Source organism: Echeneis naucrates, chromosome 1 (genome assembly GCF_900963305.1).
Source record: "Echeneis naucrates chromosome 1, fEcheNa1.1, whole genome shotgun sequence".
Lineage (NCBI taxonomy): Eukaryota > Metazoa > Chordata > Actinopteri > Carangiformes > Echeneidae > Echeneis > Echeneis naucrates.
The window spans coordinates 14,197,582-14,211,225 of record NC_042511.1 but is presented as its reverse complement, the minus strand read 5'-3'; the positions used below and the strand labels follow the sequence as shown (position 1 = coordinate 14,211,225).

At 39.4% G+C, this 13,644-nt stretch overlaps 1 protein-coding gene across 4 annotated transcripts in view; it reads right to left on the bottom strand.

The window, feature by feature from the left end:
- tbc1d1 (TBC1 (tre-2/USP6, BUB2, cdc16) domain family, member 1) overlaps positions 1-13,644 on the bottom strand; it is a 38,739-nt gene that overhangs the window by 2,432 nt on the left and 22,663 nt on the right. For all 4 annotated transcript variants that reach the window (XM_029505050.1, XM_029505213.1, XM_029505126.1 and 1 more), the window contains 7 exons: positions 11,161-11,361; positions 8,423-8,584; positions 6,339-6,497; positions 4,301-4,401; positions 3,967-4,110; positions 3,304-3,463; positions 2,179-2,348 (listed from right to left, as the gene is read on the bottom strand). In XM_029505050.1, coding sequence (XP_029360910.1) covers positions 2,179-2,348; positions 3,304-3,463; positions 3,967-4,110; positions 4,301-4,401; positions 6,339-6,497; positions 8,423-8,584; positions 11,161-11,361 — 1,097 coding nt within the window. The remainder of the gene's footprint in view (positions 1-2,178; positions 2,349-3,303; positions 3,464-3,966; positions 4,111-4,300; positions 4,402-6,338; positions 6,498-8,422; positions 8,585-11,160; positions 11,362-13,644) is intronic.

Sequence of the window (13,644 nt, the reverse complement as noted above, 5' to 3'; positions counted from 1 at the left end):
TGTCTTCAAAGGAGGCGAAACCTCTTTGACAAACCGAAGTCCTACGTCCTGTTGCATTCGATTCAATTGTTGGCCGGATATGAATACGACTTGGATCAATGAGAATATGCACAGACATTTTGTTTTAGTTCATTTAACTTATTTTGTAGTTTGACCATAATTATGATGAGACCAGAAATAGCATACAGGTTGTAATCAAAAACAACTTGTACTGATTCAACAAATAAAAAGAAAAAGAAAAACACTTGGCTGTATTAAAGTATATTCAGGGTTTAGGTGTTGAACTGAACTATGCAAGGTCAGTTTTTTCACAGTATCAGCCAGGTAATGTGTGCTTGGATAGTTGAGAAACTCTTTGCTGTCTTGACTCGTGATATTTGGAGATCAAGATTCATTGAATGTGGTTATTATTATTTTCTTTAATGTTTTGCTAATAGAGCAAACAGCAAATTTTTCCATTACTTTCCGCCTCAGCCAGATTACCTAACCCACAACATGTAGAATTCAAACTGAAAGTGAACATATTTTGAGACATTTCCTCATTACACAACCACAATGAGTGAACATTCTTTTAATGGATAGGTACACACGTAATGCGATCTGACCGATTGTGCAAGGTTTGTGTTTCCATGTTCTCAAATATCTGTAACCTAATTTTGTGTACAGTTTAATCATTTTTGGTGGGAAGGATGGGCAATACTATAAACAAAAGGCCATATGAAACTGGAAATTGCTAAAAACTACTTCCTTGTTGTCTCACGATTTACCTAAAATAAAAAGTAATCCTGAACCAACAGTCTAGAAATCAGACAATAAAGATGTTCTGTTCACCAAGTTCCATACACTCTGCGCCTTCCCTATTTTTTTTTTTTTTTTGTGGTGAAACTTTTGAGTCACACCACATTTAACATATAGATGTGGATAAGTGGCTCTGGCAGGAAAACATAGCATGACTCAACGCTCCCTCACTAGCCGATGGCAATTACACGGCGAGCACACATTTCCTGAGCTTTACTGCCCTTTGTACGTCTCTGTACATGTACTTGAGTCACTGAAGACCCCTTTCAGCTCCTCCCGTTTCAACATACATCCTACATTACCACACATGGCAATGATGAAAGGCGCTATCTTCATGAGACTAACCCAAATGATCTGAGTCATTCAACACATGAGCACAAAGTTTTTGACCACAATTTCTGAAGTATGAAGTGAAGGACAATGACCTTTATTAGACTCCACCCATATTTGGTATGAACAGTGAGACATTCAACCAGGATATCAGATATACAGCACCACATTTGTCACAAAAGGATATTAAGGCACCCATTGAACCTAATCAGCCAGCCTTTGCAAGCATCTTGCTAAGCAGAGATTTTATCAGGCACTGCTGTATGATGCAATGATAAGTCTGGTGATATTCCACGTTCGTTTTATTGTTAAAGTCCCAGCCTGGGAGCAATGGCTTTTAAGCAAACTCTTAAGAATATTCAAACTAACCCCATTTGTGCTTGTCTCACTTACACAATATAAAAACTCTTGAGGACAAATGTTTCTAAAAATTGTCTTTTGCAGATCTGCCCTAATATCAATGATATTTAGATATTAGATATTATTCTGTCACATATCACCCTGCAATGTAACCTATATGTTCTATTTATGTCAAAATTTTTTAAAATCCCAGCAAAGTCTAATACACATCAAAGCAACTCGATACTCTACAATTCACTTCCCTACTGGCAGGCTGCCAGTTTCTTTCACACTGGAAGTCCACTAAATCTACTTTCAGCTCACAGTGGATTGATGAAACCAGGTCCTTCCTTAAGCTAGATTCCATTTCTGGTAATGTCTATAATACGTGGCGATCCTTTTTGGCATTTTTCAGCTTTGTTTAATTTTTGCCAACCGGCTGATTCCTCAATTTTGAATTCTATTTCTACAACCCTTTCATTTTTCAGTTCTTTTTTTCAGTTGCTCTATTGCAAAGCACCCTACTAGGCATTTAATAGATGGTAAGTTGATGGGTTTGCTGTTTTGACTGAGACTGTCATTGTTGCTCCATAATCCATAAATAACACAAGGTCAATGGAAACATGCACACGTACGTAAACGAGTTGAGTCATGTTGTCCAGTGTTTCAATAAACAGTGACACATTTTTTACTAAATCTCTTTGTTCTAACCTGGTTGATGGTTTTCTCCATCTGCACCAGGCCCAGGTTGGGCAAAGTGTTCTTGATGAAGTCCACAATGGACTCCAGGCTATCATGTTGCAGGATTAGAGGCTTGTGGCTCCCCAGCAGGCTCAAGGCCACCTTGAAGATGCACTCTGACCCTTGTAGAAATAACATATCTGACAGGTGACAAAGAGGAGTTGGAGAAAATAGAGGAAAAAAGAACAAACAAAAGTTAGAAGAGGTTATAAAAGGTCCAGGTGTGACAAGTGTTTCAATTACATAATGTGAAATTAATGAATGACAGGTGCTGACAGCACAGCTTATGTTGTTGACTAAGGACTTGACGTGTTTTTTATTTTTTTTTAATCATTGATGTTTTGACATCAATAAAGACTGAGCAAATATAAAATAAGGCCAGAGTGAATATGGAGCATCGGAGAAAGTGCGTGTTTGTGCTCTCTTTGAGTGTGTCAGGGTGGGGCAGTGTTGCATGAGATCATACAACAGATTAAGGACTGGGAGTGGAGGTGTGGAGTCCAAGATGATACCAGACTTCACAACACTATGATGACGACCTTTCTCAACACAAACACATACACACACACTTATGTTATGCTCAGATGAGCACAAGGAGCCAGTAGATATGGATCAGTGACAGGACGTGAGGTAGAAATTGGACATGAAAACAAGAGAAGGTAAAGTAAAGACATGAAAAAAGGAAACACTGTTGGCATGATTAAAGAAGGAAACAACTACCTGAAACAGACAAAGAACTTATTGCAATTGCAAATATGTCTGTCACACTGTTACAAGTCTTGTTTTAATGTAACTAAAAACTTTTTACCATCATAAAAACGTTGCTGGGTTCTTCTCTTTTGTCCTGTTTTGCCAAGTGCTGATGCACAGCTTCTTCCTCCCTCACTACTAACCCCCCTTTTGCACTCTGGTTAACTTTTGCATTTACGTTTTGAACCCAGAGGGTGAGTTGCGGTGGGGATAAAATAGACATCTCTGGACACACCATCATCTTCCTTCTTCCCTAAATCTTGATTGACAAGCATTTCTTAGGGCGAGGTAACAGTTTGGTGAACAAGCAGAACAGGACTAAGTTCTGTGAGTGCTGACACTTACCAAAGACTCGGGCCACAAAGCCAAGGGGAAAGTGTGAGGCGAAGGCAGTGAGGAACCAGGGGGTGGCGTATAAACTGGGCCCAATCTCTTGTTGTTCTAGATGACTGTACAGATCCCTGTGGTAGTCGTGGAGCAGCCGCGACAACTGGTACATCTGAATCTGACATCAACACACCAAAATTTTTATTTCTTCTCGTCTGACTGGAAGCATGTGATTTAGTGTGCGTATTTGCAGGAGGTGTATTTAGATTTTCGTACATTGTTTTGAGGTGGGCTTTGTTATACAGTGTAAGGGGTTACAGCATCTATGTTCCGAAATGTAACTATGTAATATATTTGTGCACCCCCCCCCCCCCCCCCCACATCAGGTATAAATCCACATAACTAATGAAGAGGCATCCATTAAATTGGTTGCTTTGCCTAAAAATGAAACTGTATGCTAATTACTGTGGTTTGGATATGAGACAGGAAGGCCAGAGATGCATCACAAATAATTTTGATAGCATGGGATCAATATACCAAAAATAAACAGACAGCAGTCCAGTGCTCTCTTTGATGCAACTGAAGTTTGATAAGAGTGATATATCTTATCATTGGTACAATGTAAGTGGCATTGTAGACTGTGTGTGTGCATGTCTATGTGGATGTGTGTGGACATTTCACCTGCAGGATGATCATGTCAGGCCTGTATTGTTTACGAAGCCCAATGTCATACATTAGAAATTTGAGCATGTTGAAGGCATCCTCTTCCCCCATGTGTAACAGCAAGACTCCTGCAATGAAGGACAGGCCCTGGCAGTAGCCCACCTACAATAACAACAATCACAAACTTGATGTCTACACAGACTGGGAACTGGAAAAAAGCTTAAGCCTAAAAGACAGTTGACAGTTTGACAATTGACACAGAGAGAGAGATGGACACCATAGAAGAAAGTGACAGAGAAAAGGGAAGAGAAGAAATCCAGAAAGAAACCAAGAAAGAAGTGTTAAATGATACCTCGGGGTCCAACAGTGAGTAGGCTTTCAAAAGGTTGTAGAGAGAAAGCTGCCCTGCCCCCAGTTGGGCTTGGAAATATGGATGAGTTGGAAAAGTGCGACCTGGAACAGAGGAAAAGAAACGGACAATATTTATATTGTAAAAACTCTGTACTGTTTATACACTCTGCTCGACAGCTTTATGATGCCTGAGATCAACCTGATATGCATCTAAAAGCACAATAACAGAGTTTTAATACATTTGATTTACATGATTTTATTTTGATTCTGGAAAGAATCTGAAACAGCAGGAGACCAAATCCTCTTGGTGGTTGCACAAGTTTGAACAAAGGCTAGACTTTACACTTTGCTACTGATGTTAAAATGGGAGCTCAGTGCACATGAGCATGTGGAAACCTATCCAAACTATCATGCATACAAAATATTCATGATAGCGCACACATATGAATGCAGTTTTTTGTATTGTTTCTAGAGAACATCAGAATTTATGGATTGGGTTCAAGAGGGGGAAAAAAAAAGAAAAAAAAAATCAATAAAGATAACTGTGGGAACAAAAAGGAAAATACTGCAGTAATACTAATTCAAACAACACATTTTACTTTGGCCGAAGAGAGAAAGTAATCTTTTCATGACATGTATGCCCTTTACAATATAATATGCATTTTTATGCAAATTTCCATTCCTCTCTCATAAGCTTAAGGTGTAACAGCAGGGGCAACATCATGGTAATAATTCTGGCTGGTAATAGAGAGATGTGTGTGCTGAGACTGAGGTTCTTGACTTACAGTGTGACAGTAAAGCTTTAGAGAAGACAATGAGGGCCATGAAAGCATGTAAATGTGGAATGTGCTGTGGGGGCTTTTAGCTTGTGAACATAATGCCATGACTCCCTCCCCTGCCTGAAGCGAAGTGTGTGTGTGTGTACATTTGTTCTGTCTACTGAATGTTGGGTGTGGGAGTACGAAACTTAACATCTCTAAATTATAGAACTCCTGGCTCTTGTATAACTTTGTATAAAGTTTGTGCTTTTTTACATGAACAATGAGGGCTTGAGAAGCAATTTGTTGTCTACATGCAGAACATGCAGTGTCATAGACAAAGTGCGCATTTAGTCGATCGCGCGTAACATTCAGCAAGCCATCACTGTAAAATCCATGTCACTACCCCACCCTATTCGATGTAGAGTGAATAACATAATAAGCAGATGAAAGACACAAGGTCAACAGCAAAACACGTTAGATTAAGCGCTAGAGGAAGGGATGTGTGGTGGATGTGTATACATGCATGTGGGTGTTAAATGGGTGGAGTGAAGAAACGATGCGTGCGTGTGTGTGTGTTTTTGGGTGGCGGGTGTTAGGAACATTAGAGGGTTAAAGTGTTGAAATTAGGTTTAAATACCGTTAGTTATGCTGAACAGTGTGACTTTTAAATACCACACATTGTGCAATTTATTATCTTTTGCTGTGTAAACGGTCAAAGAATGGCAGCAAACCAGAAGGGACAATATGGCCAACAAATATTTATCAAGTACAGCACCAGTCAAACGGTTTGACACACTTGCCCGTTCAAATGAACACAAAAGTGTGCCTAAACCTTTGACTTAAGACTTCCTTTATTGTCATTTCTCATATAACACAGCAGCGCATTTGGGGAATGAAATTATGTTGCACTGGCTTCCAGAGTTTTAACAGGCAGTGTTGGGAAGTAAGGAAGATAACAATGACTGTATGTGGCTATATACATATATATGCATACATAAAAAATATATATATATATTAATATGAGTGCAGGATGACAAAATATGTACATGGGAATATTGCACAGAGCGGAGTAGCAGCAAATGCGCTTGTGCACTTGCAGTAGTGATTTTAAATATAAACGTAAAAGATAATGAACAGAAAGAGATTGTATATTGTACAATTCATCAATTTATTGACCTCACGCTAGATAAAAAATGGCTGAACAGATTATCCAGTGAAAGAATAGTTAAGTCTTGGAAAAACTTGCAGACAGTGAGCTGTGTTTGTGTGTGTTGTTACCCAGATCTATGAGGATGGCATGTTGTTGTGAGGTGAGCTGTTTCAGCAGCTCTTTATATGGAGTGTGATTGGCTGGAGGCCGGGAGGGGATCGTCTGTCTGAGCAGGTACTGTTCAGAGAGAAACTTCCAGATCTCGCCACGATGTTGTCTTGGGACACCTTTGGGGATGACAGAGGTGAAGGAGGTGGGGAAGGGCAATGCAAAGATGACCACACATGTAGCCTTTTACAGACACAGCTCTATACCATCGGACTTGTTACCTGTCCCTCTATCATTTAGACATATTGTTTCAAACTCGTCTAAATAATCAGGCAATACCATGCTCTATAATAGTTGACTTTGAGCATCTTGTAAAGATTAATTAAAGAATATACTCTTTAAATCCTACGGAAATAAAACATGAAAACTTCAAAATCTGGTGAATCTAAGGAATCTGAGTAAACTAAATATTCTAATGTGTTGAAATCAAAGCCAGGTGCAAACATTTTCTAAAGGGTAGGATCATCAAAAATAGTGATTTGATAGTGAAAGCCAACACAGAAATGCGTTATTTTAAAGACTTGATCAACACATTAAATTAGCTGCTATAATTTATCAATCATTTTGAATCAGTTACTTTTGGTTACTTCCAAACCTCACAGAGAGGCAGTCAGACAGACAGTTGTTTAAAATATATCCAGATGGTAAGTGAACTATGTTCTCCAATATTTGACTTTGAGCATGTACTGTAAATTCATTCTTGGGAAACATTTCTGTGGCAAATTAGCTAAATGTAATGCCAAGTAAGTGGATTTTGCATTTATGATATTTACCGCAAAAATTTTCCCTCATTACAAAGATTCGGTGTTTTCACTTGTGCAGCATTTTAATCCCATGGACTCTGACATCTGGTCCACCACACTATTACTTGTACACTTCTCAGATTACAAGTGATGTTGAAGGGCAGTGTAAGGTTTTTGTTAGCTCAGATTGGGTTCAATTTATTTCAGTTAATTGAGGTTGAACATGAGCACAGAAACAGATGTTTCTGACCTTTATTTATCCTGGTACATTTCCCTGTGAGCAATGCTCTGTATTACATAGCACAATTCACGCCAGTTTCTGCACATTCACACCTGAGACCCACCCAGTGCAACCACAAGCTAGTGCAGGTTGCTAAGCAGCTTCACAACATATTGGGGAAAATATTTACTTAATCACTGTAAGAGTGTTTGTTGACAAAATTAATACAATGATCACTTTGAAAAGACTGTAATAAGATAGCTTAGCACAAAAGACAGAAATTGGGACTCCACCTCTGTCTGTCTTAAAATGAAAATAATGAAATTGTTAACTGATCAATGAATCAGTCATGAAGATGGCATTCAATGGACACATTGTTGTCACTTTAAACTATTAAACAAAGTTGGGCTATCTATTATTACTCTTCTAGTCTGTGCTAATATAAGATAACCAGCTGCTGGGAGCTGTAGCCTCTATCTTGACATATAAGGTTTCTCATCTATTTATCCACCAGAACAGAGATAAGTGAATTTCCAAAAACATAACAACAAGAGCCTGTAGACCAGACAATACATGTAAAATACTTTGGACAACCAGTTAACTTGTTCATTCTATCAACAAAGGGATTGTAAAATGAAAGAGCCTGATGATAACCATCTCACACGTGTAAACACTGCAGGAGGTCTTACAGCTTTACTCTTAGTTATTCGTAGTTATTCTCTTAACTTTGCTATGCAAAGGCCGGTATCATGTCTGTCTCCTGCTGTGACCCAACCTTCCTGGCCTCTGTCCTTCTATCATGCTTATACTAGAAAATGGTCACAACACCAAGACCTGCCAATGACAACGAGGCACTGCAAGTTACGTTGTCAAAGGAAAATAGCCAATTCACACTGGATTAGAAATACTTGATGGAATTTATCCTCTCTCCTTTAATTCCTGAGAATACCTATAATACATATTTTCAGTTGGAACTTTATACATTGTGCTCTGGTCAATATTTGTCAGTATCTGGTGATTTTTACAAAAAATAAACATTATCATGCGGCGCTGATATATGTGTTTGTGGAGTCAACTATACCTTGTGCAACAGCAGCATGTATAGCCTCTTTGTCAAACTTGACCTTGGCTCTCATGGGAGTTCCCAGCATCTTCTCCCACACTAAAGTAACCTCCTTTAGACATGGTGTGATTTCCTCATAGTCCAGCTTCAGACGCTTGTTCTGCAGGTCGCTTTCTGAGGCTACAAATATAGAAACAGACATTGCAAGTCAATGAACTCCCTTAATCTTGGTCCTGTGATGTGTATATTTGTTAGTTGCAGATCTTTGTCTCTATAGTTTGGAAACACCTGCCTGTGCACGTGACTCTGAACATGTGCTATTTGTTTTTGCTTTTTTTTTTTATTTATTTATTTGTTTTGGTATCACACTGATAACATGCATCTCACATCTGCTGCATGTGCTTTCATACATGATATCGAAGGCATGGTACCTGGACATAACAATAATAATAATAAAAACTGTCCCGGGGACATAATGAAAATGTGACTGATATAATTATAAGCATAAGTTGTTCAATAATCACACGTGCTATGATATAATAAGAATTGTGTTTCTAGCCACAATTGTGTGTCACTGTTCTTTTAACTCTATTTTTGGTCTCCACCAATACCAGGATCTTTAGCCTTACCTCCCTTCGACCCTCCTCACGTTCTGTGACCGGGATTCCCAGTGAGTCACTAAGCTTAGACTGTGTCTAGTGGTATGACATGTGAAGCACTAGTTTCTATTTAAATCAGGGGATGTCCATTATTGATAATGGAAACATCAAATCTTCAAATTGCACATGGTACACCCTGGCCGTGTCAGATTAACAGAGGTAGCTAACTAAACACAAACACACAAGCCATAAATTCCGTTACAACCACTGATCAAAGAAGGTGAGGTCACACCCAGCACCCCTCATCTGTTCCTCTCTTTTTGACAACACCCTTCCTCTCTCCCTCCTTTAATCTTTTCACCCACAGACCATCTTTACGTCTCTTTCACTTCTCTGCCAGCACTTAACTCCTTCTTTCTCACTCAATCCGACATTTGTCTCATCCGTCAACCAAAGTCTCCCTCCTCCTCTCTCTCCTTCCCCTGGTGGACGTCCCCACCCTTTCCGCTCATGTGTGGTGTCCACCCAGCAAACAGCTGCAACTTGGCAAAGCTGGACAGAGTAATATCATCACTGCAGGACAGGACAGAGACAGCAGGCCACTTCCAGTTACAACCTGCACTAACACCTTCCAGGAAACAGAAGGAATTAGGTGGGTAGTCAACAGGGGGAATTTTGCAACACAATGCATAGATAAGATATAAGAAACAATTGCATTGCAACTTTGGGGGCCAAGTACAGTAGAGTTGTATTTTAAAATAACTTTGCAAAAGAAAATCAAGACGTTCTCCAGAATTCTAAATACTGTGAACCATGGGCTTAGCAACAAAGTTAGAAAAGTGACCTGGAAGGCGTAACCTGGTTAGTAAAGAAAGAAAACTTGGATGTAGCAAACAGCTGACACACCCAGAGTAAGAATAGAATAGAATAAGAGTAGCTGTGGCTCTGCTCTCCATCTTATCAGCTGTCTAGAGCAGGCAGGAGTCTATTCTATCAGGACTTGATGATTGGCACAGAACCCCTTTGGACCTGCTGGCGCTCAGTCGCTCCACTGTGCAATCTATACTTGGCTCCTTCTCTCCATTTCTCTCCCTTTTTTTCCTCCACCCCACCCATGATTAACACACAACAGGACAGGATACCCCACCCCGAAGCTGACAAAGATACACACACACACGCGGTCACGGTTGACCCAAAACCAGGGAACAGTGAGAGAGATAAACTGCTAGAATGGAGGACACTGAGTTGAACTCCACCCAGACAAATAGTGAATAGAAAGGTGGAGCACAGAAATAAAACAATTACCCTACAGATGTTTAAGAAAGACACCATATGCAGGAGATGTGAATGTTGTACTCTGTGTTCTATATGCATGCACAATTGAGTATTTAATTTTTCTACCAGTATCAGTGACCTACATTCTCTCCATCCACACCTTGTTGTTAAGGTATAATTTGTATCCGATCTTTATTATTCAAAGAAGTGCTATGTGCGTGTCAATTAATGGTTTGCACACAGCCAAGGTAGCTGTGGGTGTGACACATAGTTAGGTATGTGTTGTTACGTGCCAAGTGGGTCAGGAGTGAAGTGCACACGCCCTTAGATATGTTAACCAGAAAGAAACACTCACAACTATATATTATATAACCTGTTTTTTTTTTTTGGTCAGTCAAAATTTTTTAAGACAGAAAAACAGGTACGCATTTGAAGACTTAACCTGTGTGTGTGCACGCAACTGGAAAGACGTGTTGCCAGACACTGGTTAGACTGGGTGGCAGCCTTGTTTATCTTTTAAAGACACCAAATTGTGATGATTTTAAACAGTGTACCCAAATGCTGCTGCCAGCAGCTCAATAATATCAACGAGAGAGCCTAATATAATATGTACTACCTTATGAACTTTAATTTTACACTAAATGAATATTGAACATATATATGAATATTTTCGGTTTGAAAATTCAAGCCTTTGTTTCATGTGTTATGGGATGGTCCCTAATAATTCAGTATTACATTGCGTCTTGCTCTAATTTTGATTTATACTGTCTGATTAGTATGTTGAGGCTGTGAGCCAAAATATTAAAATATGAGCAAAAGGAAAATCTATGGAGGCTTCAAGTGTGTATGCATGTTTTAAAGTCCTTCATGCATGTAACTCACCCTGCAGTTTCTGGTTCTCACTCTCCATCCTCTGCAGCAGAATTTGCTGCAGGATGGCCTTCCTCCACAACTCCCTCAGTTCCTCTTTGCTCCTTTTCGTCCTCTCCTCTGGCACTGCTCTCATGGAGGGGTCTCCACTTCCTCCAACTCCTACCTGGCCAACGCAGACTCGACTCCCCTCTCGACAGGGATCACCCAGCTCTAAAGACACAAATGAAGACACACATGAGTTGTCCACTGTAGCACAAAATAAGAGGATACAGTATTAACAAGAGTGATAATAAAGCTGTGACTGTGTTAACAATCCTGAAACTTAACTGAACTTGTTCCAAGGAAATTTATTATCTTATGTAAAACAAAAGGTGTTCTAATTTTCTGGACTCAAAGGGTATGAAAGATCTTTATGTTTTATGTACAGTTGTAAATTAAAACAATGACTGAAGGTGGAGAAAATTAAATAATTACACTCTTCAGTGAAACTGATCTTTAATTTTAGACTATAAACACCAATTATATATAGCTTTATTGAATCCAACGCAATAAGAGTATGTGATGAGTTTTAACAATTAATCATCATCAATACATTTCTGGCAAGCAACTTGACTGATGCTTTAGCACCAGGCAGGTCTTTGTTGGGATTCCAACACAGTTTTGTGGTTGTATGGCATATGTTTTAACAGGCTGATTCTTGGCACCATGACAAGAGTGGGAAAGGAAGAAGGAGAAAAAGAAGAGGGGTATGGGAAACCGAGGAAGGAACTGTGTTGCTAAATATTCTTTTCTATATTCCATTAACACATTTTATGAAGGATGAACAATGGGAAACTGAAATGAATATAACCAGGTTCAGATCCACACAATCTGACCACCTTTCTTTCTTTCTGTCTATCCCTTACACAGTCAAGTAAAATAAAAAAGAAAACCCTAAACACAAGATATATTTGACACAGTTGGGTGCAACACATGAAAAAAATGTGATACTTGTGTGACTCCACCCCAAAGTACAGGGTGGATCCAAACCTCAAAATACTGTTGTTTAGAAAAAGGACATAACAACTATCCAGATAGCACTTACTTCTCTTTCACTTTTTAAGGAGATCATGATTGAGGTCACACACGTGTACGTACGCAGATGTGCACCAAGTTAGCTTAGGTACGTAAATTTGATACTGATCAATCCAAAGGGCTTTCTCAGGAAAATAAACAAATATGTAACATAACCCCCCCCCAACACACACACACACAAAATGATAAGAGAATTTAATACACACCTTTGTGTCTGTTTCAGGGAGACTTTGAGACGTGTTGAAACCAGCAGTGTCACAATACAAACACTCTGGTCTTAAGTTATAAGAGATGTGAAGACAAACCAGACGCATGTGTGACAGACATGAACCCCACAAAGATTAACTTAGTGAACAGTCATGTATTTGCTAAACAAACACAGACTGCTACACCGCTTCAAAATTGTTTGAAAGAGTTAGCTTTTAAGTGTGAAAAATGCAGTCAAGCATGCACGCACTCTTGAATACACATACACACAGTCTCGTTGTTGTGGGGATACTTCACTTCCTACTTTACTTCCCTGGACCCTCTTACTAGCCTCACTTTAACCTGAAACAGTACTGCATATCCTTAATGTAAACACCAAGGCCATGCCTAAACTTCAAAATAACCTCACACGCACAAACACACACATAGAAGTGCACACACACTCTCTTGTACAGAGTGGCACAATCCACTCCTTGAGCAAACACTCCATCTTGTCCAGAACCAAGTTCCAGCACTCTTCTGCACACACACACACAACATGCACAGTAGGTCAACAGGGCTGGCGCTTTCCTCTGGCGCTGTCTGTGTGTGGATTGTCAACATGACCTTGAAACACCACCATCCACTCAAACACACACACACACACACACAAACACACAAACACACACTTGCCACACCCATGACCTCATGCATGTAAGCGCACACAAACACGCCCAATTCCAAACCCAACTTAGCACAACATTCAGCCAATATGAAGCCCATCACAGTGATCTGCTGAAAGTATTGTTTCTCCTTTCGTTAATGGCAGTTAACTGTGAAAATAATGCAGGTGTAGGTTAATTCCTGAAAATAGGACAGGTTTTACCTGCTTCACTCAAAAGAAATATCCTTATCCTGCCTAATCAAAACCATATGCAATGAGGGGGTGGATAGAAATGTCCCATTATTCCCTCATCCCTGTCATGTTTATTAAACTTATATGCAGAATCCAGAAGGGTGTTAACAAGGAATGAACAATTAATGCCCTGTGGTGAAATGTAATCCAACAAATAAAAGAAATACAACCTTCTTGAGAATTTTTAGATTGCACCATGGTGGTATTGATTCAACTGTAGGCAGCACCCCTCAGTGGCAACATAAAAACACAAACGATGAATAGTTGTCTACACAGAGTGACTAATTAATTATAATTTATAGAGTTATAACTGTAAC